Consider the following 16,045-nt stretch of genomic DNA (forward strand, 5'->3'; position numbering starts at 1 on the left):
GGTTAGATTATAACTAGGATTATAATTTGTGTGGGGGGAAATATTCTTTAAGTCTACATTTCAGAGACTCACTATCCAAGTAATCAACTTCATAAAAATTCAGATAAAAAATGGAACTTGAGGGAGTGGGGAGGGAGGGTGGTAAAAAAGAAAGACTTTAAAACTTGATTTCATGTGCCCCAGATTCAGGCTATTCTATTCTTACACACATTTGGATAATTAGAGGAAAATTAGTATCAACTTTTACATACATAACGTTTTGCTATTATTTACCTCTTGATTGTATTGCCTTCAAAATTTAATAAATTCAATAAAATTCATCCCATCCCTTTTTCTGAACAACCTTCTAACATTTAGTGGACTAAGTGGTATAGAGGGTCCCAAAGCTGGCAATGAGGACTGGGGTCTCAGAGGCGCTTTCCCTTCTGTCCTCATAGCAACAAGACATCCACCCAGGTCCAGGGGCCATCCTCAGTGATGAAAAACAAAGCCCAGCTCATGCCCAACTTTCTGTGGCCTTTCCAAACCTAGATACTTATTATGAATCAATAGCACATGAATAGTTGACCTTCTGCTTTACAAAAGCCGTAGAGATTCTGAGCAGCAAGCTAAATTAATCCTGTCCTTCCTCCATTGTCTTAAAGTTCCATTTGTCTAAACACCTGTTATCTAGGCTGAACTCACATTTTCTTACTTCTGCTTCTGCCCTGACTCCATTACACAGTTCCTGGAGATCTGGTCCAGTCAGTTCCCACCTAAGTCATTGATTGCCTTCCGAGCAGCTTTCTTCCCTAAGAACCCACTGACCTATTGTGATTATTCAACCACAGTAGGAAGAGATTGTCCTTTCTCCATGCCCTGAAATCTGAAGTCCATAGCTCCTGTGTGCTGTCCATCTCCCAAATTGACTCTCAGCATGCTTTCAAAGCAGGGCAGAAGACATTCTGCATCCACAGCTTCCCTGTGGTTGTCTGATTGTTCAGGTGAATGCATTCCCTCAATTTACAGCCTGGATTCTTAAAGGAAACAAACTTCCTCTTTGATTACCGTATGCCAAGAACCAAATGGAAGAGATGACCATTAAACAAGTTGTTTCTTCATAATCATGGGGCATATTTTAAGACGTGCCTTTTTGTATGCTTCCAGCTACAATGTCAGTGAGAAGGCAGGGTCCGTCAGTGTCATGGTGCAGAGGACTGGGAACCTGAACCAATATGCCATCGTCCTGTGTCGCACTGAGCAAGGCACCGCTAGCTCCAGCTCTAGGGTCAGCTCCCAACCTGGGCAACAGGACTATGTAGAGTATGCTGGCCAGGTAGGTGGGGCCATGGGGTTTGAGGGAGGCTCCAGCAAGGGCTGTGACATGGTTACAAGCAATCGTGGCACTTTCCCACTTCTTCTTACCCAACTTTCCTTTTCTTTTCATTAGTGTCCTTCCTCAAGTATTATATAGTTTTCCTGTGTTCTCCTCCCATTGTACTTTGTTCTTCAGAATCTCTCTACCTTCCATTGAAGTTGTTGTTGTGTGTGTGTGTTTTGTTTTGTTTTTTGAGACGAACTTTTGTTCTGTCATCAGGCTGGAGTGCAATGGCATGATCTTGGCTCACTGCAACCTCTGACTCTCTGGTTCAAGCAATTCTCCTGCCTTGAATCAAAGCCTCCCTCATAGCTGGGATTACAGGCATGCATCACCATGCCCACCTAATTTTTGTATTTTTGGTAGGGATGGGGTATCATCATGTTGGCCAGGATAGTCTCGATCTCCTGACCTCGTGATCTGCCTGCTTCAGTCTTCCAAAGTGCTGAGATTACAGGCGTGAGCCACCGTGCCCAGCCTACCCTTCATTTAAGTTTTAACAGCCAAAGCTGAAGTTGTTGTCTAGCTTCTCAGTCTTTACATTTTGCTTCATGACAAAAAGAAGTCTCCAAGCATCGTGTTCTACACTTAGCTTTGATATCCCAACCATTCCTCTCCCCTCTTCTCTACCTAAAGGAAGAGAAGAGAGTGTGTAAGGAGACGGGTTGGGAAGCCCTTGCAATAGGCTGGCTAAGATGATGGAAGCTTGGGCTTTGATTATGAAGTGAAGTTAGAGAAGTGGATGGATTCAACAGATGAGTGAGAATTGATAGGATTTGGCAGTGGATTGGTTAGACAATGGGGCCAAAGGGAGAGCTGGATGGTGATGCCTCTTTCTAGGAGGGGACATGTAAGAGGAGCCAGTTTGACAAGATTTGGTCCTCATGACTTTGCTTTGGTCGTGTTGAGTATAAATTGCCTTAGAAACAGCAGGTTGACCACTCTATTGATGGGTAGGGAGTGCAGAGAGGAGTCTGGGGTCCAGAAAGAAATTTGCAAATCACCTACATATCAGTGGTAATTAGCTTCAGAGTGGCAATGAGAAAGAAAAAGGAGAGACTGAAAGCAGAAGAGAAAGGAGGACTTAAATAGTCAACTTAGTACAGGGCCCCATGTATTTGTCATCTTTTATGAAGGGCACAATGCCTGGCGCTTAATGTTTTTTCAAAGCAATTTCATTATTATTATGGCAACATAGATCTCTGTAAAGAGAAGTGGGCTCTGTTGTTTCTTTTTCTTTCTTTTCTTTTCTTTCTTTCTTTCTTTCTTTTTTTTTTTTTAAGATGGAGTTTCACTCTTGTTGCCCAGGCTGGAGTGCAATGGCGTGATCCCGCCTCATTGCAACGTCTGCCTCCTGGGTTCAAGTGATTCTTCTGCCTCAGCCTTCCTAGTAGCTGGGATTATAGGCACGTGCCACCACACCCAGCTAATTTTTTGTATTTTTAGCAGAGACGAGGTTTCACTATGTTGGCCAGGCTAGTCTTGAACTCCTGACCTCAGGCAATCCACCTCCTCAGCCTCCCAATGTGCTGGGATTACAGGTGTGAGCCACCATGCCCAGCCAGCTCTGTCATTTAGTTGAGGCATTGCAGCTAGACTAAGCTCACGCCTCTTAGGTCAAATGTAAGTGAGGAATTAGGAAAGAACAGATAAGCTAATGTCTTTTAGCTAAATGATAAGACAGAGGATATTGTGTTTTTCAAGGAAAGACAAAAGGCTGTCGGTGTATTCTAGATCTTACATAAAGATCTGTTGAGTGTTTCATTTCATTGGGAGTGTTTTAAAATATGGAGCTTAATAAAACTTCATTTGAATAGTTGATTAGGTAAATACTAATAATTTTCTGTTTGATTAAAATTTTTGCAGATTTGTGTGTCCCTAAACATTTATGACTGTTGTTTGCACACGTTTCAATTGTCTCTGTTCACACAAAGCATAGCCCAGGTTCATTTCCTGCACTTTCAGTTTTGGGCAAGTCCATAGTTGTGGCTTCATTTGAAGATTTTTAATTTCTTTCGTTCTTCTTTTTTTAAACAAAGTAAAACCAGAATAAATCCCTTTAAGTTCACAATTGTGTGCATATAAAATAATTTCTCTGTTTTGTACTGGACTAAATTCATTCACATTTTTATGGCAAAGAGTGTAGTGGAAATATCAAGTTAAAATTAGTCTACCTTGTTTGTAATGTAATTTTCTATGAATTTAAATTCCATTATTCAGTATACTGGAATTCTATGTCAATTTTAATTGTATAAGTAATATGGTGACAGTAATGATAATGTTTTATGTTTGTTTGGTGCTTTAAAATACACTTAGCACTTTCATATACAAGACCTCCTTTAGCCCTCCCAAGGAGTGTGTGAGGTAGGAAAATTGCTATTTTTATTTAGTTGATGAGGAATTTGATGTTTGTAAAGTTTCATAACCTAATACAGCTTGGAAGTAACAGAACCAGACTTGAGAGCAGAAGTTCATATTCCAAAGCCAGAGATCTTCCAGAAAGGGAACTGAGTCATCAAAGGATGACTGTTGCTGCCCCACGTGAGTTAATAAGACAGGCTCTGAAGAGTTACTACATGTTTTTGTCTGGTCACCAATGGTAAAAGAGATTTGGCTCTTCCATGTCCTATACAATGAAGCAGCCCTCCTTTACAGGTTAAGAATGGGAGGAGGTGGCTGTGTGTTCCCGGTGATAACAGCAGGGTACTGGGGCTGGAAGAACCAGCGGTCTCAGTCAGTGCTCTGCCCACTGGACTTGGATGCTCTTTTTCTATGATGCCCTGGGGGACAGAGCAGGGGAAGCTGAGGCACAACGTAACTTCTTATTGGTTCCTTTGTGACAGGTGCAGTTTGATGAGCGAGAGGACACCAAGTCCTGCACCATTGTCATCAACGATGATGACGTGTTTGAAAATGTTGAGAGTTTCACTGTGGAGCTCAGCATGCCAGCTTATGCCCTGTTAGGGGAATTCACTCAGGCAAAGGTCATTATCAACGACACTGAGGATGAACCCACATTAGAGTTTGACAAGAAGATCTACTGGGTCAACGAGAGTGCTGGTTTTCTGTTTGCACCTATTGAAAGAAAAGGTCTGTTGGTGCCGTAGGTGACAAAGAGCTATAACTGCTAACATTTATTGAGTGCCTATTATGTGATAAGGGCTCATCTCATGCATTATATTAACTTGTATGTGTACTTTCCACATACTAACTTGTTTAGTCCCCACAACAATCCTAATAATGACTCTATACATAGTGAGTACCATCAGAAAACCTCTTTTCTTAGTTCAAGTTGTTAGAGCTCCCATTTATTCTTAAATTGGACTAGAAGACTGGTTATATTTAGCCTTTCAAATTATTCATGAATCAGTATTCTTAATCAATCATCCGATCCATAAAATATTTAGTAACCTTCGTTAAGGAGGGAAGTTACAGTTTGTAAGGACTGGCTTTCCATCTTGTTCTTGGAAGACAAAAATATGCTGAAAATTTCCCTATGTGACAGTCACACAAAAACTGTGTGTAAAAAAATAAAGGACATTTCTTTTTTTGTTTTGTTTTTAATTGATACATAATAATCGTGCATGTGGATAAAAGGGCAATTCTTGAGGAGCTGAAAATCAAAATGAAGATCATATGGAATTACAATTGTGTAAGATTGAGCCTTTAAAACACATGGAAACTGAACCCTCATTCAAAGGCACAACAAGACTGTAAATGATGGTGTTGGGTTTCTTTATTGAATCTGCTGACTGAGTATTAGTGTAACAAATACTGTAGATAGCAAAACCCCTTGGTAATGCCACTTGGAAAACAAGCAAGCCTCATTGATTGCTCTGGGACACCAAGCCAGGCCCAGAACAGGCTGTCACCAAGGGAAGTGGCAGTCCTAATAAGTAAAGTCATTTGTATAGAGTGGCAGGTTTTATTTTGTTTTGTCTTTCTGTTTTTAAATAAGCCTGCTTCTCTCTGGGAATTAAAGTATAGAAGTTTATTCAGAAAGGCAGTGAACTGTGCTTATAGCACTACCTTCAGGACACAATTACTTTGCTACTTAAAGTACCAAATATGTGTCTTATCTTTCCACCGCTGTGTTCTTAGATGGTGGGCAATGAGTCTTGTGAATTAACAGAGCACAAAATTCACAGAATAGGAAATCCATTTTAAGTTGTTTGGCGAAGTATCTGGGGTATATTAAATCCTCAAGTGGTTTATACCACAGACTCAAAAGAAACTGCAATTCAGGAATGTTTAATATCAGAGTTTGAACAGAAATAGTGATGGACTGTGTCGGAGGGACCAAGCTTATTAACTTACTAGAGATTTTAAAATGTGAGAAGCACTCATTCAAATGCTTTGTGTTTTTTTTTTGCCATTTGTATTTCAGGAGATGCAAGCAGCATTGTATCTGTAATTTGCTACACAGTCCCTAAGTCAGCTATGGGAAGTAGCCTCTATGCTCTAGAATCAGGCTCTGATTTTAAATCTAGAGGGATGTCTGCTGCAAGTCGTGTGATATTTGGGCCTGGTGTGACCATGTCCACCTGTGATGTCATGCTTATTGATGACAGCGAGTACGAAGAGGAAGAAGAATTTGAGATTGCCTTGGCAGATGCCTCTGACAATGCTCGTATTGGAAGGATGGCAACAGCCAAGGTGCTCATTGGTGGTCCCAATGATGCCTCCACTGTGTCCCTGGGCAACACAGCTTTCACTGTCAGTGAGGACGCAGGTAATGGAGGGTGTCTCCGAGGGTCCTTCACCTGTCTCCTGATTCCTTTCTTGAACAGTTTTCTCCTTAGGTTTCAGAATATCCTCCTGACATTGAGAATGCCATTCCTCAGTGATACCATTGTTGATATCACTGAGGAATGATTATATAATGTTTGGCCAAGACCAAGCATGGACATTAGTATAGAGAGTTCCATCCACTTTTCTTACTTTGAGGAATGATTATATAATGCTTGGCCAAGACCAAGCATGGAAGGAAGTTAGTATAAAGAGTTCCATTCACTTTTCTTACTCTGGTTCTTCTTTATAAATTTTTATGGATATATAGTAAGTGTATATATTTATGGATTACATAATGTATTTTGATACAGGCATGTAATACATAATAATCACATCAGGATAAATGGGGTATTCATCACCTCAAGCATTTATCCTTTGTGTCACATACAATTCAATTATACTTTTTTAGTTACTTAAAAATGTACAATTAAATTATTTTAACTATAGTCACTCTGCTGTGCTAGGACATGCCAGGTCTTCTTTCTAACTATTTTCTGTACCCATTAACCATGCCCCCCCTCCACTTCCCACCCCTACTGCCCTTCCCATCCTCTGGTAACCATCCTTCTACAACATGGATGGAACTGGGAGGTCCTTATGCTAACTAAGTGAAATAAGCCAGGCACAGGAAGATAAACTTCACATGTTCTCACTTATTTGTGGGAGCTAAAGGTTAAAATCATTCAGGTCATGTAGATAGAGTATAGAAGCCTTGCTCTGGTTGTTGATGGCAGGCAGAGCTGTGGCCTAGAGCTTCATGGGCTGACCTCTGTGGTCCAGACCAGGGGCCTGGTGCTGAGCATCTGGGCTTGTGAAAGAGGGAAATGTGATCTGTTGAGGATGGAAGTGAAGTATTTAGTGTACTGCTAGCTCCTGGAACACTTTCCAAAATTTTAGTGTCTTAATACAGTGGAATTTTCTCATTCATGTAACAGCCCAAAGTGATCAGTGGGCAGGTCACGTACACATGGTATTTCAGAGACCCAGGCTCCTTTCCTACTTGTGGCTCTACAAAGGTCTTGAAGTCTTCTGGAGGCTGCAGGCAGATGTACTGCTGGCAGAAGGGCAACAGCTGTGCTCAGTGTCTCCCGATCTGAGCTAGATCAAGGCCTTTCACCTCTATGAAGGGATTTGGAGGAGTATTGGGAACCGATCTTTTTTAGCACTTACCAAATGCCAGGCATCGTACCATGTAGGTTCCATGCATTCTCATTTAATCTTCTATGGATGAGAGAACATTATATAGAGGAGCAAATGGAGGCCTGGAGAGGTTAAGTTAGTCATCAATGAGTAAGCAACTAATATAATGGCAAGGCTAGATTCAAACCCAGACCTTTCAAGTGTATCATGTTTCTTTCACCATACATCAAATGCCCAGCCATAACTACATGTCAACTCACAGCATGTTGGCTAGAAAATGTGGTGATTGAAAATTGCAGGGTTTTCATGAAGCTTTTCTCTGCCCTTGATTGTGAAAATAGCTAAATATCTTTACGACACTACAAAGTACGATGTCACAGTGGACAGGAAGATGAGCTTCATTCCTCAGATGAGTAATAAGCATGTGCAGTTTAAGTCCTGATGTGTGTGCTTGGGTAAAAGAGACAAATCAACCCAGTTAAAAACATTTAATTAGAAACATTCAGCTTCAGGCTCCATAGAGTCCCCTAGCTGGGTCCTCCTTAACTGCCTATTTTCTGACTCATCCCTGAGGCCCTAGGCTCTAAGTTTCTTCTCTTCTAATCTTATCTTTTAATTCTCTATCTTCTTATCTATCTTCTAATTCTTATCTTCTAAATAGGCTTGAGATGTTTTTCAATGGATCCTTCTCTCTTGCAGTGCATCCTTCTCCTGTGAGCAGTCTCCCTTGTGAAGCCACAACAGCTTTCTCCCCTAAGGGCTCTCTCCAGCACCACCACTCTGAAACCCTTCTCTAGGTCTCCTCTTGATCCTAGTGTTAGTGAAAAGATGGTAGTGATACCTCTAGGCCTTCACCTCAGATGGGGCATAGGGGCATCACTGAAGCTGGATTAGACAAGCTGAAAGGGATAAAAGCTGCCACTATTGCAGTGAGGGAGAACATCATTCTGAAAACCTCACCTATTTTCTGACTCAAAGTTGACTGTTAAAATCTCTATTGATCTTTATTCAGGCATAGTAAAGATTCCAGTTATCCGCCACGGTACTGACCTTTCTACTTTCACGTCTGTCTGGTGTGCAACGCGGCCCTCAGACCCAGCCTCTGCCACACCAGGAGTTGACTATGTTCCCAGTTCTCGGAAGGTGGAATTTGGGCCCGGCGTCACTGAACAGGTGCGTTTACAGCAGTCCAGACTCCACAAAGTCAACAAGTCGGTTCGTGAATATTCTTTTTAGTTTGCTTCCCAAGATCTCTCAACTACCCTGGCAATATTTCTATCTTTCCTCTCTTTAAAAACACACATACACACAAGAGAGTAAACTTAGGAGGATCTTCTAAAAACTCTCCTAGTGATATTTTTAGTATCAAATATCCAGCCTTACAGATGCAGGATAGAAACTCTACTTGTATGATATCTAAAAACAAACGCCTAGTGGCATGTAATAAAGAGATCATCATGTTACGGATTAGAAAATCTTACTTTAAAACCACCAAAGAAAGGCAAGCCGTGACCTTTGCCCTAGTCAAGACAAATGGGTATTAGGTGGTGAGCCCTCTGTAAAGTTTGCTTTGATTTCTCTTCTAGTATTGCACCTTGACTATCTTGGATGACACTCAGTATCCAGTAATTGAAGGACTGGAGACATTTGTGGTTTTCCTCAGCTCAGCACAAGGAGCCGAACTGACCAAACCCTTCCAGGCAGTCATTGCAATTAATGACACATTCCAAGATGGTAAGAGACTGGGGATGCCAGCTGGTAGTTCAAAATATATTTCTATTTTTTCTTTAACATCCACATATGTAACATTGGAACTCATTTACATTTTCATTCAAGCAATATGTGTGTGTATATGCGTACATGTGAGCATTTGCAGTTTTACGTAGCAGTGCAAGAGAGAACCATTGATGCCTCCAGCACTCTCGCAGGTGCAAAGAAATGTATAAACCTTGGGCCCTGTCCTCAAGAAGCTCAATGTCTCATTGTGAAATTAGACCCTTAAAGAGAGAAATTGGAATAAATTATGATAAATGAACTAATAATACTATACATCCAGTGCTATGGGAGCAGAGGGTGAACAGGAACTACAAGTGGGGGAAATTATAGATTTCACCAAGGAGATATTTAAGCAAAGTCTTCAGCTGTGATTGGAGTCTGTCTAGTGGATAATAAAGGAAAGTCTGGGGAAATTATAGATTTCACCAAGGAGATATTTAAGCAAAGTTTTCAGGTGTGATTGGAGTCTGTCTAGTGGATAAGAAAGGAAAGTCTATTTCAAATGGAGAGATATAGTAAATGCAATGTTTAATGTGTTGAAAGATGCATATTTGTTTAATTAGAAACATTCAGCTTCAGGCTCCATAGAGTCCCCTAGCTGGGTCCTCCTTAATTGCCTATTTTCTGACTCACCCCTGAGGTCCTAGGCTCTAAGTTTCTTCTCTCTAAATAGGCTTGAGATGTTTTTCAATGGACCCTTCTCTCCTTAAGTGCATTGTTCTCCTGTGAGCAGTCTCCCTTGTGAAGCCAAGACAGCTTTCTCCCCTAAGGGCTCTCTCCAGCACCACCTCTAGATTTCCTCTTGATCCTAGTGTCAGTGAAAAGATGGGTAGTGACCCCTCTAGGCCTTCACCTCAGATGGGGCATAGGAGCACCACTGAAGGTGATGACAGATGCTCACTTTTACTTTGAGCATAGCAGGAGGTAAATAGAAGAATGGAATGGAAAGGCAGATTGGAGTCAAGTTCTGAGAGGGCTTATGATCCAGCCAAAGGACTTTATAAACAAAGGATAGCAGTAGATGCTTATAAGCACAGGAGTGGTGTGCTTTTTATTTTAGAAAACGAATATTGGCAATGTTGTAGATGATGTGCAAGAATGAATTGAGGCAGGTATATAAAGAAAACATCAGTCACTGCTGAAGATGTAACCTAAGCAACATGAGGAAGAACAGGAAAGGATGATTGCTTCTCAGAAGAATTGACAAAATTAGAATTGTCAGAACTTCAGAATCCACTATTGGATTCTAGGGTTGGGTGGAGAAGATCAAGTCAAACATTCCACCTAAAGAAGCAGGACCCTCATATTAGCACACCCAGAGATTGACCATAGAGCCCATGATTAAACTCTTGTTGGCTGAGAAATCCTCAAAAGAGGAACAAGAAGCCAAGTAGGATAATTTTTGATGTTTTCATTTATTCTTAAATTATTTATATCATGTATATAGTAGTAAAGAATTCAAATGGCAAAAAGGGTATACTATGAAAATTAAATCTTCTTTCTATCTCTATCTCCTAGTCCCCCAGTTCCCCTCACTGGAGATAACCATTTTAACTAGTTTTTTGTGTGTTTATCCTTCAGGAGAAAAACATATATATATGTATATAATTATGTGTGTGTGTGTGTACACACACATGTATATGCATACATACACACACATGCGCACACACACACACATCCAAAATGATGGTAATTTGTTTTAGAGCCGGGTTTATGAAGGTACAACTTACATAAATCAAAGTCCATCCTCCTTAGCTCTATGAGGTAAGTACAAAAACAAACAACTTAAGTACAGCTCTATGAGTTTCGACAAATGCATGCAGTGATATACCCACTACCACAATCAAGATGTTGAACAGTTCCAACACTCTACAAACTTCTCTCATGTCCCTTTGTAGTCAGTGTCCCCTCGATCACCAGCCCTGATGACCACTGATCTGTTTTCTGGCTCTACAGTTGTGCCTTTTCTAAAATTCCATATAAATAGAATCATATAATATCTACCATTTTATGTCTGGTTTCTTTCACTAGAAAATGCATTTAAGACTCATTCATGTTATTGCATACGTGAGTAGTTCGTTCCATTTATTGCTGAGTAGCTCTCCATTGTATGGATATACCATAGTTTGTTTACTCACCTGTTGAATGACATTTGGGTTCAAGGTTTTGGTGTTAAAATTACATTGTTTTCCTACCTTTATTGCATTGTTGTAGATTCTGGAGAAAGATTTATATTTTGCAAATATTTCATCCAAGTCTGTGGCTTGTCTTTTTGTTCCGTAAACAAATGTCCTAAGAGTAATCATTTTTCATTTTGAAGTAGCTCCATTTATCATTTTTCTATTATGGATCATATTTTTAGGGTTGTATCTAAGAAATCTTTGCCTAACCCAAAGTTACAAAGATGTTCTTCTGTTTTCTTACAGAAGTTTTATAGCTTTAAGGTTTACATTTAGGTTTGTGATTCACTAAATGGTAATTTTTACACTATGAACAAGATTATGACACTTATCTTATGTTGCATGCTACTTCAAAGTTTACAAAGCGATCCATTAAGTCTTATCTCACTTGCTCATAACTCTATGCTCTTTCTTCTGTTTCTATTTAGTGGATAAGGAAACTGAGACTCAGAGGAAATAGGTCACCCAATGTCTAGTATCTAGAGGAACCAGCATGCATTCTAAGACTTTTGACTCCAAGTCCATCCTCCTTGCATTATACTATATGTTTTTATTTGGTGCAGAAGCAGAATCAGTGGGAATTTTATTTCTTAATAAAGAAGAAAGTAAAACAGAAGAAAATTCAGCCATAATTTTTATTCTTAAAATGATTTCTTATTCTTTTGCGAGAAATGATAATTAATTTCCCCCTGATGAAGTGGAAAGTGAATACAAGGTCCGAAGTCCTGAAATATAATCCTAGCCCCACCACTTCCTAGGTCTTTGGCCTTAGGCCAGAAGCTTAAGGTTACTGAGCCTCATTTTGCTCATCTATAAATAATGAAAATAACTACCTTACAAAATTGTTGTGAGGATTAAATTAAATGAAATATGTGAAAATATCTACTGTAGTACCTGGCACACAGTGGATTTTATTACGTGTTAATTTCTTTTCTTCCTGACACACCTGTCATTTATCGCACTTACCAATGAGACTCCAGTAACACATGGTGTCCTCGTTGATTAACACAGAAAATTCTATTTAAATGTTTTTCAGCATTTTATTGATGAGCATTGGGATTATCAACTTAGGAAACTGATATGTTAAGCAAAAATTTCCTCATCTTTCAGAGAAGCTACAGCAATATGTATTTAATCAATAATTTATCCCAGAGAAAGAAATCCCCAGAGCTATTTCAGTAACTCAGTGTAGTATTCAGTATTTACTTCTTCTGGTTATCTCTATTCCACGTAATAACAAACTTTTGTTGAGTCCATTCAGTGTGAACATTCTAGGGTAGAAAGATCTTACATATTCTCTCTAATCCTTAAAACAGACTTTTAACTTGTGAAACTGAGTTTGAATAATTTGAGTAGGATTACACAGAGAGGAGGTGATGAAGCTGGAGTTAAAACCCAAGTCTGTTCTACCCCAGTCCAATCTTCTGGTTTCATATCTTACTATGCTGACTCTTTATATTTCAGTTTCAGCAGGCCACTGTCCTCTGTATAACAATGCTAACCGTCATTCAAGAGTCTTACAAAGTCAACTCTCAGCCTTCTGAGTGATCTTAGCTCATTTCTTTCTTTTCCCATCAGGCTTATTTCAGGATCTTAAATCATCTAAGTAGCTCATTTTATAACATTTACCTGTTCTCACCTACCTTGCTGCTCTGGTACTTGGAATTAGACTCGGTTTGGGCATGAGTAATGCTGACTGGGCAACATTAGAAAGTCCTGTAATTGCTATAACACCACACTCCTTTGTGTGCATCTGTGGCAAACATACTTATTAACTTAAGAAACAGGCAGGATTTCTCCTAAATCTCTGACTTAACTTTTGCCGGTAAAGAGACTATTCCATTCCAGGCACTGACGTTTACATTCACTTTATCAGTTACTAAGAAGATTAGCAAGGTAACAGTGTTTATAGGACATTTTCTATATCTAGCACTGATGCTCAACATGATGTGGGCTACAGAGTAGTGGAGGGCAGTCCCATAGGATCTATTTCAGGATATAAGACTTCCATAAATAGAAAGATAACTGTAGATTCGTCATGCACAATAAGTATTCTCTGAGTGCTGACAGAAAATGCATTATACCCAATTTGAGCCCATGAGCCATCAGCAGGTAACCTCCATTTCATACTGATGCAGCCCATCAGGGTGGAAAAAAAAGAACTCTGCAGTCAAGGGAAGTTGATTCTCAGGGCCAGTGCTACCACTTCCTGGGGATTATACTGCCTTATGGGGTTGTTGAGAGAATGACATTAAATAATATGTATAAAAACCTTTAACACAATGCCTGACCTACAACATGAATATCTTCCTAAAACTCCCCTTGTTGTCTTATATATTTCTTGCCTCAGTCTTCCACTGGACTGGGGCCTTCTTAAAGGGAGAGATTGTTTCTGGGCAGGCAATCATAAGAAGTATCCACTCGATGATAGACTGGACAGGAAAAATGTGGCACATATACACCATGGAATATTATGCAGCCATTAAAAATGAGGAGTTCACGTCCTTTGTAGGGACATGGATGAACCTGGAAACCATCATTCTCAGCAAACTGACACAAGAACACAAAACCAAACACCACATGTTCTCACTCATAGGAGGGTGTTGAACAAGGAGAACACATGGACACAGGGAGGGGAGCACTATACACGGGGGTCTGTTGCGGGGGAGTGGGGGGGACAGCGGGGGGGGGAGTTGGGGAGGGATAGCATGGGGAGAAATGCCAGATATGGGTGAGGGGGAGGGAGGCAGCAAATCACACTGCCATGAATGCACCTATGCAACAACTTTGCATGTTTTTCACATGTACCCCAAAACCTAAAATGCAATAATAAAAAAAAAAAAAGTATCCACTTCCTTTTCTCTTCTCTCTCTCTCTCTTTTTTTTTTTTTTTTGGCAGACAGAGATAGAAGTGAGGGTGAATGTCTTGTTAAAGAGGAAAAAGAGAGTCTTTTATAGCTCAAGAGGAATTTGGAATTGATTAATGCATGGCAAAACCTAAGCATAACCACTTCAGCCTTTAACTTTCTCATCTGACTTGAGGCTTGTCAGGCCAGCAAGAAAAACCGTCCTAAAGCTTCAGATGTCTGCCGGGAGCAGAAAAGCTTCCCTGCTTGCATTGCTTTTTTCCTGGCAACAATCTTTCTTCTTGTCCTCCTATGCTGGGAGATGTCATTGCCACTCACCTTTTAATAGCATAGGCCATTTCACTGGGTTACGGAGCCCTAACTGGTTAGGCCTAAAGTTGTTAATTTTCCCTTAGGCATGGTGTTTTTTTTAAGCGGTATTGTCTGACTTTTCATTTAGTGATGATTAGTAACTATTATTAAGCTTAGTTCATATGACGGGATGGTTTTATTTTTGCCAGGGCCAACAGTTCTGGAGTCACAGAGAGCTTTCTACACATTGACTTGGAGAATGCTTGGGTACTTATCACCCCTTCTCTCATTCCCCCACCTCCCACCTTCCCCGAACACACACCTTTCCTTCCTTTCTGGATTGGTGGGGTGTGGCCAGTAGGCAGCCAGGAACTTGGTGATTAGGTCTTTAGCCCAAAGACTAATTGTGACTCGGGAGACTTTGACATATGATTCTTTGCATTGTTCATGAAGAAATTAATAACCAGCAGTCAACAAAATGATCTCAAGAGGAAATGCCTTAATACAGAGCATTATAGTAGGCATAGTAGGAAGAAAAAAAATGATTCTTCATATTGAGAATTCTGGAGTTAGGAGAAAAATACAAACCATAATATATTAATTCCTACCAAACTTTGAGTGCTTGCTATAAACCAGATACTATATTGAGTACCATGCATTTATTCTCTTATTAAATTCAATTCTACCAATTATATATTAGCTATTAATATTTCCAATTTATATATGAAAAATATCCCAAAATTTGTAAAGTCTAAGTAACATGCCCTGTGTCACACAGCTGGTGAGTAGAAGGGATTGGGATGGAAATCCAGGTCTGTTTGACTATGGTCTCATCCTTAAGTCAAAGGATGATTCGAGTTATAAAAGAAGAGTCCTCTATAGCAGTAGTCACTATATAGTAATAGTTTTGGCTTACACAAAATTTCTTTTCACTATTTTATTTATTTGCTATTTTTAAATTTAGGAACTATGTCATAAAAAGTCATGTCTCTGGCTTCATTTGAAAATAAGATCTGGGCAGGGTGCAGTGGCTTACACCTGTAATCCTAGCACTTTGGGAAGCTGAGGCAGGTGGATCACCTGAGGTAAAGAGTTGGAGACCAACATGGAGAAACCCTGTCTCTACTAAAAATAAAAATTAGCCTGGGAGTGGTGGTGCATGCCTATAATCCTAGCTACTCGAGAGGCGGAGGCAGGAGAATTACTTGAACACAGGAGATGGAGGTTGTGATGAGCCGAGATCATGCCACTGCACTCCAGCCTGGACAACAAGAGCAAAACTCCATCTAAAAAAAAAAAAAGAAAGAAAGAAAGAGAAAAGAAAAAAGAAAGTAAGCTCTGGCAACAAAAGACTGAAGCTTTTTAAACAGGGCCTGCTCTCTCCTTTTAACCCATGTCCCTACTCTTCCCTATTTTCTCTTTGGCTCCAAGACCAATGTGAGTGGCCATTTAGCACCAGACTTGCACTGATGTTTTCCTTACTGTAGCCCTAGGAGGACAGTGAAGTCTTTTGAGTACCCAAGGCATGATCAAAATTTTTCTTATACCATCAAAATTTTTCTTACAATTATCCCATTTATTAACTTGAATTACCTGCTCATATTTGAGATGGTGACTGCATTTTGAAGTTGTACAAAGGCAGG

At 40.0% G+C, this 16,045-nt stretch overlaps 1 protein-coding gene across 1 annotated transcript in view; it reads left to right on the plus strand.

Annotated features, from left to right (window-relative positions):
* The window catches only part of FRAS1 (Fraser extracellular matrix complex subunit 1), a 467,548-nt gene that overhangs the window by 402,607 nt on the left and 48,896 nt on the right, over positions 1–16,045 (plus strand). Inside the window, exons 54-58 of the mRNA XM_021669641.2 lie at positions 1,147–1,315; positions 4,201–4,447; positions 5,745–6,089; positions 8,301–8,461; positions 8,875–9,022. Of these exons, the coding sequence (XP_021525316.2) occupies positions 1,147–1,315; positions 4,201–4,447; positions 5,745–6,089; positions 8,301–8,461; positions 8,875–9,022 (1,070 nt within the window). The remainder of the gene's footprint in view (positions 1–1,146; positions 1,316–4,200; positions 4,448–5,744; positions 6,090–8,300; positions 8,462–8,874; positions 9,023–16,045) is intronic.

The sequence above is a fragment of the Aotus nancymaae genome, unplaced genomic scaffold, assembly GCF_030222135.1.
Source record: "Aotus nancymaae isolate 86718 unplaced genomic scaffold, 86718_ANA_hifiasm-v0.15.2.pri h1tg000006l, whole genome shotgun sequence".
Taxonomy (NCBI): domain Eukaryota; kingdom Metazoa; phylum Chordata; class Mammalia; order Primates; family Aotidae; genus Aotus; species Aotus nancymaae.